Here is a 14494-nt window from a genome sequence, read left to right on the forward strand (position 1 = left end):
TTCGAGTGAGAGACGAAAGACAGCGAAAACACTGACCACATTCAATAAAATATACAATTAAATTTTAATTTGGCCCTTCATAAACTAATTAAGCCACACAAATGCAGGCATTGAGTCAGAGACGTCACATTTTTCCCCCCCAAAGCCATGTGTTTAACACAATTAAATCTGTATATATAGTATATTATTGATGTACAGTTTGCATTATTGGTATAAACAAGATATCTCATTAAAAGCCATGGCATACAGCATTTTTATGTTACCGCCACATCTGCCCATGACAGAAATACTGCATGTCATGGATTTTCATGACTTATCTCTGTCTGGAGAACACACTCACACAAGCACACCTTTTTATAGTCTTAAGTGGCACGTGCAAGTAATGGCGCGATTAGATGCTCACTTTGGTAGGGCTGTGTTCGAAGGTTCGTTCGCTAGCCAGGAATTCAAAGGTTTGTCAGGCAACATTCACGCACTTTTTTTTTTTTTCTCTGTTATCTCGTGTTATCCAGAGGCAAACCTTTAATTTCTTCAAAGCATTGTATAGCATAAACTGTATTGAAAGAAATACCTTGAAACCCCTCTGCTGTTTGGGTTTTTTTGTTAAATGCCCAGACGACCAAAAAAAAAGCTGAATGCGAACTGTGCAAGCGACTCTTGATATATCATGGAGGCACAACCAATCTCTGGGGTCACTTGACAAGTGTAAGTTCATGTTACTGTATACAGTATAGCGCAAACAGCATCAATTACGTGTACATAAACGTATATTTATTTTTTAAAATGATAAAAACATGATTACTGTTTTATATGACGTATTTTAAACTACATCTGAATGTTTTATTCCATGTGTATGGCTTACCTGTAAAATAATGGATTTTCAATCAAATGTAAACTAGTAGCTATGGTGACGTCACCAGTAAATTATGCAAATTAGTACCATTGACGGTTCGAACCTTCCTTCGGTAATGTGCTCCGAACCTTCGAAGGTCAAAATGTACCCTTCGTTGCAGCCCTACACTTTAGTACATACCATTATGCGCAGGTGCATCTGCTCTGCATATGTAATCAGGAGCACCTCAGAGGCCAATGATATCTGCATATTTACTGGAGAATCTTGCTGCCGAGACGTACAGTTGCTTTGACGTACAGTTGCTTTTACCATTTCGCGCATGCACGACTTGATATTTGTGCATGCACAACGCTTAGAACATAGGCCCCCTAGTGTTATTAACCTGAAGTAGAGCCAAGGCATTTTAAAAAAAGTTTACTTCAGGACTTACAATTGAAATTGTGGAAGAAGTGGGATGATTACAAGGACAGGACATTACAGAAGGGTCAATGTCTTCTTCAGTGTAGCAGTTTACTATATGATGGTGCCATTGGAATTTCTTTATTTCAAAAGTTTGAATTTTCTGTAAAATGTTAGTTTAACCATTAAAAGCTAATCCTGTTGTATAATTTGGGAGAACACACTCAGTTTTGTTTGTTGTTAGCACATTGCATTAGTATTGTGAACATGTATCGTCTTTTTTTCTCTTATTTGTGCCATGTGGAGCCCGTCATAGCCAGCCACTACACTTTTGTCACATGACCAAAATCCACAAAAACTTGGCATCGATGAAAACTTCAGAATGTGACAAAATAAACAAATATATAGTTTGCTTAGGGTATCTGAAAGGAAGCATATGGTACTGTTGGTGTAAAACACCTGACTCCCAAAATCACAACATTCTTGAAGCACAGAGCATTTCAAGGGCCTCAGCAGAGAAGGGGTTAATACTACAAATGTGGTATTTCTTACATCCACTGGGGGCACTGTGTGGCAGGGGGGTGTTTCTGAGGACACAGCAGGGCTTTAAACTTCTGAGGATATGATGATTAAAACACAAAATATTCTAAAAAAAGTAAAATGACACACTTCATTAAGATATCTGTGATATTTGCTAGCGGTACCAAATTACTCTTTAAACTTCAAAGATAAGATTTACCTTTAGATTTCTGATTAAGAGTTTTGAAGTTATGGGTCACTCTTTAAACTTCCCTGTTGTAATGTGTCTTGATTTGGGCTTTTTCTACCAACCAGCAGATGGGTGTATTTTGATCACAGAATGTTAAAAGGATGGCGTGTGAGAGGGATGTTAAGAATTATAGGAAAGCAGAAAACAAGATGGAAAGATAAGATACAGAAAATGTACTGCAATACTGATGGCTGATAGAAAGTTGTGGCAGGAAGTTAAAGGGGCCTTTGTGCTTAAGTAGACAGATGATAGTTGTGTTGGTGAGAAGACGTACATGGCTTGTCTGTTATCAGCAGTGCTTTGCCATTTGTAGTTCCTGTGCTACCTAAACGGAGCCCCAAACCGACAGCTGTACAAAAGCCTGTTGTGCTGTACAGTATCTAAGACATGTACTGCTTATGTACGTTCTACTCTGAATATGTTTTTGAATTCTCCGATGTTGCTTTAAAGTTTCTAAATAGGGGACTTCCAGTAGACAATTGATTTGATTAACCTATTTTTCACCAGTAAGTGACGCAGCAGCCGTTTGGTGTTAGTCTTGTGGATCCATTCCAATCCATATCTTCTAAACCTCTCTGTTCTGACTAGTTGTTGTTCTGATTTGTCCCTGGCAGGTGGATGTGGTCCTCTAAAGAGCCATGGCCTGCATCACAGTGACTGACATGGAGACACTGACGTGCCCTACTCCCCACCAGAATGGCGATGTCGACAGGAGCCCACATGTCCCTAAGCAGGTCCAGCCAGGACTGTTGCTTTACCTTTACCACAGCCAGGCCGAGGCCGAGGGAGAGACAGTCGTCTTTAAGATGGGAGAGTATGTGGCTGAAGAGATCTGCATAGAGGCAGCCAAAGCATGTGGTGAGTCTAATGTGTGGTTTGAAATCTCTCTAAAGAGATCATGTTTACACAAAAAACTTCATTATATATGCAGGAAATAAAAAAAAAAATGACAGCAAATCTAACTCAAAAACGCAGATTGAAAAAGACCTTGAGGTAGGAAACACAGGTAGAATATAATCCACCTACTGACTTTTTTTGTTATTGGAAACTTATAATGCAGCGACAAACATGGTATTTTCATGTTCGGATATCAGATATCAGATTCAGACAAGTATTAAAATATTGAAGTTGAAAAATATCCTAGAAGTAAGATTAGGTTGTGAAGGCCTTACTTTACCCTAATGAATTAACTACAAAATAAAGAATGCCATACAGTAGTATATATACAATGTATATATATCTTGTCTGCATTTCAGGTAAAAACAGTATAAAGTAGACAACACATTTTTTTTATAGTCCCTGCCATTGTTGTGTCTGTGCAATTAACAAAGTGGCCTTAGACACATTTTCATAAAGTAGTAACATTACATTTTAACTTGATGGAAAAGAGGACATTGAACAATGAAAAAAAAAACATTTACGCATCATTTTATTTCTCTTTTATTACATTCCACATAACAAAAACTAGGATTGCAACATAAAAAAAGAAAAACAAAACATTGATCAAAATAGGAGGCATTTCCTTTGCAAGTTGGGACAGTGTTGGCAACATGAAGCATTGTGCCTGATCTGTATCATATGGCAGTGTGGCAGTGTGTGTTATTATTTAAAATGTATATATGTATTTGGGCACGGGTGTTTAAAGTCGTTAGGGAACAATCAGTCACTCACTCGTGGTTGGGTGTTCAGGGCGAAAGAATGAGAAACATGAGTTAATGAGAACTAGAAAGAAAACGTGTGTGTCTGTTTGTTTAGGCACGATGGCCGAAACAAACACACACACACAAAACAAGGAATCCTAACAAGATAATTCAGCACAATGCTTGTTTGGATTCCTTGTTTTGAGTGTGTCTGTTTGTTTCGGCCATCATGCCGTTTTGTTATACAAAAGTGTTTTTTTTTGTTCAACCTTTTTGTTTATTATTAAAACGCGCAGCAGCGCTTACCTTGTAGTACTGAGTCTGTCTCTTCCTGGTCTGACGTCTCCACAAGCCATCCTCCAGACAAAAACAGACTTGCCAAATCTGAAGCAGCACTGGCAATTTCACAAGTATGGTAGCTAGTGTTATGTGCGCAATTTTTTGACAGTCAGAAATAAATAGGGCTCCAAGAGTGGCTATATATATATATATATATATATATATATATATATATATATATATATATATATATATATATATATATATATATATATCCATCCCACACAGACATATTTTTCCTCTTGCTAATGGAAATTCTGGCAAGGTGGTAAATTGGTTCAATGCAAAACACGTTGTGATACGAATCTCAATTGTGTAATTTCTGACGGACACCGACATGTTTTTTTTGCCTTCAAATGCCTGTAACAAAATGTTAATTTGGATATTAGTCCCAGCATTATTTATTAATCTTACCAATGTATGAATGTTTGCTTTATTTATGGACAGTGTAACCAATCTGCGTTGGTTTATTATTTTGTGATGATCACAATATATTGTAAGTGCATTTTCTGATGATGTTGTAAATCGAATTTTGCATCCCCTTCAGAAAATGCATCCCCATACTATTATGCAGGGTTCATTTATTGATGTTACAACATTTACGTGGAAATATGCACCCCCCTACAATAACAAAGCATTTTAAAAATGCATTGTTCAAAATATTGAGTATAAAGTACAATTTTGAAAATGCTAGCGATTTAGAACAACTTTGAATACCCCAACAAATCAACTAATTAACCCAGTTAAAAAAAGATATATATAATTTTACTTAGATATTAAAAAGAGAGTGTTTTCTAATACACAACTTAATACAAACATTCAATCTTACCTTGACCAATGAGGGAGGGAGGGAGGCCAGAAGGCTTAGAAGGATGTCACTCTGCTGAGCTCTGTTTGACCAGAATATAAATAAATACACACTATAAACACACTATAAAACGACACTATAACTGAAATGCATATTTACTGGCCGAAGAAAAACACGCCACGGAAATCTTTTTCATTCTTAAATTCCTAACTTCTGAATGTATAAATGTCTAAAGAAGGCAAAAGGAATGAAAAAAATAAAATACAACAGGCTGTCATGTACCAAGACAAAATAAGGACGCTGAAAATCCGATACTGGTAGAAGAAGGAGCTAATGTTACCGTTGCTGTAACTAATCACAACTACACATGTTCCTCTGGAAGTTTTGACAGTGAAGTGGATGAAGTTGGAGAATTTTTTGGATGTGCTATCTTCCCTAGTACCCCCAGCAAGAGTCCTGCTCCTAAATGAGGTAAGATTGACACTCAGCCAGACCCAAATCTTAAAATGGAAACAAATATTATTGCTTCCCTGAAACAAGTGATCAGTGATAGAGAGGATGGTCTTGAAAAGCTGATTGGAGAAAACGCAATAAATTTAAAGCCTAAAAAAAACACTGGACTTTGTATGTGCTGAAGTCAAGGAAATGAAAAGCAAAGTTAAGCAAGTTGAACTTCGCATTAAACAAAACAGAAGGAAGGCTAGATGCATGCGAAAGCAAAATATCAGAAATTGAAAGATACAAAAGGCATTGGGACTTAAAACAGTATGGTGTACCAGAAAAGGAAAACGAAAGCATAAGTTTGGAAGTTATTCAGATTTGTCAAACTCTCCTTCCGGATGTCAAAATGAAAATACCCGATGTCATTGACACTGTTCATAAACTAGGGAAAAATCAATCGGGGGAACACCTGTCCCAGAAGGATTATTTTACATTTCTCACTGCGGCACTACAGGGATGCGATCTGGAAAGCTGCTAAAAAGTCATCGTTTCTAAAGGAAAAGTGACACTGATTTGCAGAAGATTTGTCACGGGCAGACAGAGAAACCCGACGTCAGCTCTGGCCCACCATTGAAAAAGCACTCAAAGAAAGAAAACGCACATATTTTGTAGGGGCTCGAGCATTTGTAGATGGGGTTGAAGTATGATCTTCTCCCACAAATTGAAGAATCTCAGCTCAGGTTTGGGGGGGGGGGGGGGGGGGAGTGTCAGAACTAACAGTAAATATATTTACAGAAGTATTGTTCGATTATAAGCTAGCAACTACAATTTCTTTTTTTTGTTTCTAATTTATAGCTATGATTTGTTTCTTTTACTCTTGTGTTAAATGTAGGGTCGACTCGCCATTTTGTACTTTCTGTTTTGCTTTGGGAGCGGGAGTGTTGATGACATTGGTATGAACGTTCAGTTAACAACGAATTAGGAAAGCGTGTCAAAGGTTAACTGAATAACTTTGTTGTTTTAATTGGCCATGATTATTTTGCTGGTGCTACAATGCTTATATTTAGGTTTGCTTGGCTTGGGAAGTTGGTGGGTGGCTGACAGCGGGGTGGTTATATAACGGGTACAAATAGCACTGTTTTTATATTGGTGACATTTGTTATTATTATTTATTTCTTAGCAAATGCCCTTATCCAGGGCGACTTACAATTGTTACAAGATATTACATTATTTTTACATACAATTACCCATTTATACAGTTGGGTTTTTAGTGGAGCAATCTAGGTAAAGTACCTTGCTCAAGGGTACAGCAGCAGTGTCCCCCACCTGGGATTGAACCCACGACCCTCCGATCAAGAGTCCAGAGCCCTAACCACTACTCCACACTGCTGTCCTGTTCAGAGAGAATAGCTGGCGGTATGCGAGGCTGGCGTTATAAAGGGGGGCGGTATAACACGGGACAACTGTATATGCATATATTTTGAATTTACTAAGTGGTCAGATGTTCTCAGCTGACAATTAGTAATATTCCTTAATAAGTTTAAACTATTGTTCTTGATAGTAACATTTAAATTCTACTAGCTTAAAATGTCATCTTTATCCATTATTTATACATTCTTCAATCAGAAAGCGATCTTACTGGTCACTACATTTTTCTCATTAATAAACTCAATGATCACATTATAATATCAATTAATATTTGTAGTTATTATTCTCATACTGAAAATTTATCTTTAGAAGATAAAATCTTACTTTGGCAAAAAAAAAAAATCCAAACTCTAAAATTGTGCTCGGAGGGGATTTTAATATAACCCAAGATGATACTTTGGATAGATGGCCACCAAAAAGATCTCCTAATATTATTCACTGAAAAATTTGATGTAGTTGATATTTGGAGGAAAAAAATTCCCTAATGATAAAACTTGTACCTGGAGTAACAAAGCTTGTTCACGACAGTCTCGCATTGATTTTTGGTTAGTATCAAGATTTATCAATTAAAATAATGTTAAGGTAGAAATTCTTCCAAACCCCTTAACTGATCACAAAACAATATATATACAGTTAGATTTATCAACAATTCCAATAACCAAAAATAGCAAAACTTCATATTGGAAGCTAAATATTTCTTTATTAGAAAATGAAAAAGTTAAAAAAGATAAGTACATTAATTGACGCTTATTGGATTAAAGCCTTAAATGAAAATATTTTTGGGAAGAATTGGGCGCTCCTAAAATTTGAAATTTGAAAATTTGCTATGAAACTTGGTAGTAAGCAGACTAAAATGAGACAAAAGGAGGAGGAAAAGGTAAATGCTAAAATTATTACTCTTTCAAAAAAAAAAATACTGAGCACGCTTCAGATGAAGAAAGACTTGAAATTAATGAACTACAGAATAAATTAGATGAGTTATATAAAGTCAGGACTAAAGGGGCTTTTATTAGATCAAGAAAAAAATGGATATAAGAAGGAGAAACACATTCTTACTTTTTTAGATTGGAAATACACCACTTCCAGATCAACTCCATTACTCAACTTATTGTGAATGGCAATATCAGAAATAACCCAAGGAAATAGCCACTCAATGTGCAAATTTCTATCACAACTTATATAAATCTAATATCTGTGAAGATTCTACTAAAATATTTTTTGACTTAATAGGAAATGTTAAAACATTAATGCAGATGAAAAAAGTTTTTGTGATGGACATCCTTATGCAAGAAATTATAGACTCAATTGGTAACCTTAAAAATAATAAATCACCAGGTATCACCAATGGTATTACCGCCAAATTTTATTAAATGTCTGTGAAGCAGTTGTCTATTTTTTATATAAGGTATATTCAGAAAGTATAAATGTAGAATCTCTGACGCATACCTTGAATCAGGGATTAATTATCTTAATACCTAAACCCAAAAAAGATGTTCTTTTACTTGATAACTGAAGGCCCATAAGTCTTCTCAACGATTATAACATTTTAGCTTTGATATTTGCAAGAAGAATAAAAATAGCTCTTAATACAATAATAGATGAAACACAATCGGGTTTTATGAAAAATAGGCATATTACAAATAATATTAGATTAGTATTAGATATCTTAGTTATATTCTTTCTTGATTTTTACAATGCTTTTGATACAGCTGAACACCTTTTGTCTTTAATACTCTTAAAAAAAATTTGGCTTTGGGAGTTTTTTTATTAAAGCAATTAAAACAACAATAGTAATCCTTCACCGTATTTATTTCTACTTGCAATGCAGCTTCCTATCTACGAGTGTGCTTGGACTCCAGATCCATACTGTCCGTTCTGTCGGACGACAGATTGCAGAGAATGGTTGCCTGTTTCGAGCTCTTTCAGCTCAACCCGAGTGCTCACGATAGTGACGTTCCAGAAACTTCTGGGCTTGATGGCAGCAGCTTCCCAGAGTCTTCCTTTGGGTCTCTTGTGCAGGCACCCTCTGCAGGCCTGGTTCAACAGCAGGGTTTTTCAGCCTGCATTGAACCACGACTGCCTGTTGACCGATCTCATCACTGTCTAAAGCAGTGGTTCTCAAACAGTTTTCTTTTGTGGCCTCAAAGTGCGGCCAAACGGCCACTAACACTTACTGGTGGTCGCACTGCAAATTTTTCCTAAATATACTTTGTTAATCGTTTGGAAAGTTAAGAATATGTAGACATACGCACATCTAAATAGTTTTCAATCATTTCTGTAATAAAGCTAAATTACAACAGTCTCTCTCTAATGTATCTTAATTCCAAGGCCCTTCTAACAATAAACTGGAGATATAAAACAGGTCAGCAGACAAAAAAAAAAAAACAGTCAATCACTTGCTGCACAATTCAGAGCTAAATTTAATAATGCTTTAACATAGTAAAATTCCCTACAAGGGCATAGAAATATGCAAACAAGCCCAGAATTACTGGCTCACACAGAAATATAGCAGCAAAGAAACAAATAAAAAACTAACAGTAACCTAAAACTTACTAAAACTTTTTTTGCAGAAAACTTCCACAGGTAGGCTACTCGGGAGCTGCTGTGGCCGCACAAAATCACGCTAGTGGTCGCAGTTTAGAAACACTGGTCTAAAGGCACTCTCTTGGTGGAAACAGCCAGCCCATCTATGCCTTGGCGTAGCGCTGGGTGGTGTCACCAGAAGGGAGGTTGTCACCATGGACACATCTAGCCTGGGCTGGGGTGCTGTGTGGAATGGCAGGGGTGTGCAAGGTGTGTGGAACCCCCCTTGGCACGGTCTCCACATAAATGTTTTAGAGCTGCAGGCAGTTTACCTAGCCTTGCAGCATTTTTTGCAGAAGGTTCGAGGGAGACGTGCTTGTCCGTACAGACAACACAACAGTGGTGGCTTACATCAACCACCAGGGTGGCCTCTTTGCTTTTGCTCTGGGCACACGAGAACCTCCTCTCACATGCGGGTAGTACATCTGCACAGGGTGGTGAGCCTCATGTGGGAGAAGTTTGGGAGAGCAGAGATAGATCTCTTTGCCTCCCAGGAATCAACCCACTGTCCCCTCTGGTCCTCCATAATAGGAGGCGGGGACCAGCTGGTGGTAGATGCCTTGGCACACCAGAGGCCGAGGCAACTGTTATATGTCTTACCACTGCTAGCCTTGCTCACGCTGTGTCTGGAGAAATTCAGACAGAACCGGCCAAGGTGCTCCTAGTAGCCCCTTATTGGCCCAGGAGACTCTGGTTTTAAACCTGGATGCAGCTCCTGAGCGACCAACCGTGGAGACTGCCCAAGCGCCTCGACCTGCTCAGTCAGGTGCAGGGGACCTTATGGCATCCCAACCCATCGAGCCTGCAGCTCTGGATCTGGCCCCTAAACGGCTGCGTTTGAGTCGTCTGGGTCTGTCCAATAGGGTCATTGACACCCTACAATATGCCAGAACAGCATCTACACATTCCCGGTACGGGTATAAGTGGAGCATCTCTCAGACATGGTGTTTGCCTCATGCCTTGTCCCATGGCAGTAGTACTGCAATTTTTGCATGATGTGTTTGATGAGGGGAAACATGAAGACACATTATCCCTACTGAGGGCTGTTATAATCAATCAAGTAAGTATTGTTACTATATGATTTATGTTACTATATTAAAATTATTAAGATATGTTAATGTGAACCACCTACATGCCGCCGGCTTAGTGCTGAGACTGCCAACTCTTTCATGTTACAAAAATGTTGGTTTTGGTTCCGGTTTGGTTCCATCTTTTGTCGAAATCGTTCGGTTTGAAATTTTATTAAAGTTTCGGTTCTGGAAAGTCATACCCATTGTATCCCTATTCCCTGTAGATTTACAGTACCAGCTTTTTGAAAGAATTACATGGTAATCATTGGAGGATATTCACATACTGTTAACCTCCAGGACAGTGTAATAAACAAACAAACAAAAAATAAAAACCTTGCAGTTATTTAAAGGATTTTTTCAAATGTTTCCCTTCATATCTACCAAACAGTCGGTTAGGCTGGGTTTTTTTTCTTCTTCTTCACATTAGAAAAGTGGACAATTGACTAAAGAAATAACACTGTTAATGATAAGTCCTGCAGTGATATGATCGTTTTGCTGTAATGTCTGTATAAAGTACACTGGTCAGCAACTTTTCCTCTCTCTTCCATCCCCAGGTATCACCCCAGTTTATCTGAATATGTTTGGTGTCATGCGAGAGAGTGACCGGACTTGGTACCCACCGAATCACATCTTCCATTTGAACAATTCATCCGGTGAGGTTGTGCTCTTTCGAATCAGGTGGGTTCAGGAAATGTGGAAAAACAAAAAAAGGTGTAAACTTTTTTTCCCCCTGTAGCAAGAATCCTTCATGTTGGAAAAGGTAACTTCCTTATGTAACTTCCTCCAACAAAGGGAGTTGGAGCAATTAAGTTGTCTGCCTGCAGTCCTAACGGGGACTGACAATATCTTAATTCTAATTAGAAAATGGATTGGATATTTCCTTTTACCTGATTTGTCAATATGTTATCGTTCAAACCATGTTTAATCTCTGTTCCAAGTCAATGCGCCTGAAAATACGTAAATGTAGTATTCAGGAAGTCTTGGGTGAAATGTACCAGACAGGAGCAATGCTATTTGTGACTTTTTAGGGAATGCTTTGCGGCAGCAGTTTCTGTTTGCGGTTCAAGCGTAGATGAATATGTAATTATGGGCGTTCCTGCATAAATTCGCAAATAGGGGGTGTAGATAGTGCAAATCAGGGTTCTCAAATATTATAATGAGATGTGTGAAAGCTGCAGACAATTGTGACACAATTGCATCAATTTAAGAACTTTTGAAACCATGTTTTAAACAGTATACTTTTTGAATTAGCATTTTTGGAGTTTTGCAATAAAAATGCTGAAATAAATAATTATAACTTCTTTTCTTCGGTTGGGTTCAGTGGAATTGAATATGAATGTGCAACAACTCAGATGAGACATCAGTTCTTCTGCCAAGACTTGGAAGACGTACAAAAATATATAGACATTTAAAAGCAGAACCTATTTTTTATTGATTTGGCCCCATGTCTGTTTTTTGAAGTAATAATATAATTTCCTTTGCCAACAGGTATTATTTCCCCAACTGGTACAGCAGTGGAGGCTGCAGGGCTTATCGTTACGGTGTCTCCCGTGGTGCAGAGTCTCCTGTCTTCGATGACTCTGTAATGTGTTACCTTTTTGCCCAGGTATGATGTGGCCTACATTTATACCATTATATATCTCTATAAAAAACACATTTTAAGGTTGACTTCAATGGATTCTAATTTATATTGCTGTTGTGGGGGAAAAAAAAGAAGAATCCAAGTAAAGTAGGCAACAGTTTTCGGCTTGTGCCTTATATCAGGTAAAGCTGGTTGATTTCATGTATCTTGAGAAAGATGCAATCAAGGATGAAGGCATGATATGTGAACATTGGGAGATCAACCCAGTGACACATTCCTATTTTATAACAGTGAACCTTGGTCCTCTAAAAAACCAAAACCATTACAAAAATGAATCCTTGTACAAGCTAAATTAGCAAGTCTGATATTTTGAATACAGTCTTCACCTGGATCTGAACTTAAAATGATGTTGGCTGGTCTTCTAGAAATTTCTGTTGCAGCATTTAAAGCCTGGGCTCACAAAGACACAGAAGACGATTTTAAAAGGGTATTTGGTAGGCACGGCACCTCCTTTGTTCCTCTTATCTGGGGATATGTATTTAAACAATATTGACACTTGAATTTTGCTTTTAAATTGAGAGCCACATTTTTATTTTTAAGGCACTGACACCTGATTGACTGATCTATTAAAGGCTACAACATCTTGTTATGCCCCTTGTGTTTAATATTTGTGTACATTTACATACAGCCCCTAATGAGTCCTTGCTCACTGCCAGGAGTAAGAACAATTTGCTTCTCTTTTCAAAATCCTACTGGTAAAGGGTGTTTGTAGTGCAGATAACCTTTAAATATGTGCATAATACAATCTGTATCACAAACCGGGACAAACCACTGGCGGAATTTGAGTGAGGGCAGTGGGGTGTGGTATATGACCATGATCTATTGTGTGTTAATTGTCTAGGTTACTAAGTAGGTCACGTTAAAAATAATAATAATTAAAATAAAATAAAAAAACCTAAAATCATTTAGTTTTATTTTAAAATAATCTTTTATTCACATTGTACATCAATGTGTACAATGCAGCAGCATGATTTATTTTGTGTTACCAGTAGGCTAAAGTAAAAAGAAAGTTCAGCAGGTATTCATTTGATTTTACTACGGTACTGTATACTGTATAGGTCTACTGTACAGATTTATATTTTTACATAATGTAATGTGTAGCCTACCCAAAACACATTAGTGTTATTTCAGCACAATGATTTATATTTAAAATACATCAATAACTATTAATGTATGTGTGTGCAATTTTATTGTATTGTTTTTAAACCCGACACCTCCTTATGTCGGACAAACCTGTCCGGTTTAGCGAGGGGCTACTCTATGATTTATGAAAAGCTTTTTGGGGGTGAAGGTGGGGGCCCCACTATAGAATCTGATTAAACTTATATATCTGATTAAATTTATATATATATATATATATATATATATATATATATATATATATATATATATATATATATATATATATATATATATAACAGTATTAAAATAAGTAAAATGAAGATGGAACACAATATATTGTACAGATGATGTTTACATTTAACAAAAACAATGTTATTTTGATTTTTGCACCCTTGCATGTATAGACGTTATCCTTCAGGCACCCTCTGCTGCAGCAAACCACAACTCAACTCCCTCTATTTAATTGAACAATGTTGTATGACTCTCACAATGTATGCTAGAGATCTCGTTAAGAAGATGCAACAAATATTTAAATTAGTACATTACGGCTCTTTTCATTAACATATTTTCTCTTAGTACATACGACAAAATGTATACTTTTGCGAATTGTCACAACGAAAATCCAAATTGCGGTATGTTTGCGCTGCAACTGGCCCATCTTGGTACATCTACCCCTAAGAGTACAACTATAATAAGCAGAACTAGGAGTTATTTTAATATAAAAATAGCTTCTGCCTTTTTTTCCACTCTTTCTCTATAAGCTGAATTTAACTCCTGACGTACAGGTGTTTTAGTTTGTTGCATCACAGATACGAAATCCTTGCCAACTATTACTGCTGTTTTGTGGAATTCTGATTTTTCTTGACGTTCTTTCAGTTTTGTAACTGCTGAACTAATTGGGAGGGCAACATTATTTCCCTGCACTACTCTCACTGTAAAATAAATACATAAATGAATTAATACTTTTATTTTAAAATAATAATACATTATTGTACAGATAGTCTCATATATATAAGTATTTCATTTCTATCATTATAAACATATTTGTCCATTTTTTTTTATTTATTTATTTATTTATTTATTTATTTATTTATTTATTATTATTTTATTTATAATTTTGGAATCAGCAATTATTTTACCCCCGATTTTCTCCCAATTTGGAATGCCCAATTATTCAACCCAACTGACCACTGCAACCCCCGCACTAACGGGAGAGACGAAGACGAGCACTCGCGTCCTCTGAAACGTGTGCCGTCAGCCAATCCACTTTTTTCCCCACTGCAAGCCAGCCGTGAAGCCATTACAGAACTACAGCGTCGGAGGACCACACAGTTCTGGGTGGAGTGCCTTTACAGATGCGCCACTCGGGAACGCCTAATTGTCAATCTTCATGTTTTTAT

General features: G+C 37.0%; 1 protein-coding gene across 1 annotated transcript in view; it reads left to right on the plus strand.

The window, feature by feature from the left end:
* The window catches only part of LOC117409044 (tyrosine-protein kinase JAK2-like), a 112893-nt gene that overhangs the window by 46853 nt on the left and 51546 nt on the right, over positions 1-14494 (plus strand). Inside the window, exons 2-4 of the mRNA XM_034014573.3 lie at positions 2636-2879; positions 10885-11008; positions 11819-11936. Coding sequence (XP_033870464.3) covers positions 2660-2879; positions 10885-11008; positions 11819-11936 — 462 coding nt within the window. The 5' untranslated portion in view covers positions 2636-2659. The remainder of the gene's footprint in view (positions 1-2635; positions 2880-10884; positions 11009-11818; positions 11937-14494) is intronic.

This window comes from Acipenser ruthenus, chromosome 2 (assembly GCF_902713425.1).
Source record: "Acipenser ruthenus chromosome 2, fAciRut3.2 maternal haplotype, whole genome shotgun sequence".
Taxonomy (NCBI): domain Eukaryota; kingdom Metazoa; phylum Chordata; class Actinopteri; order Acipenseriformes; family Acipenseridae; genus Acipenser; species Acipenser ruthenus.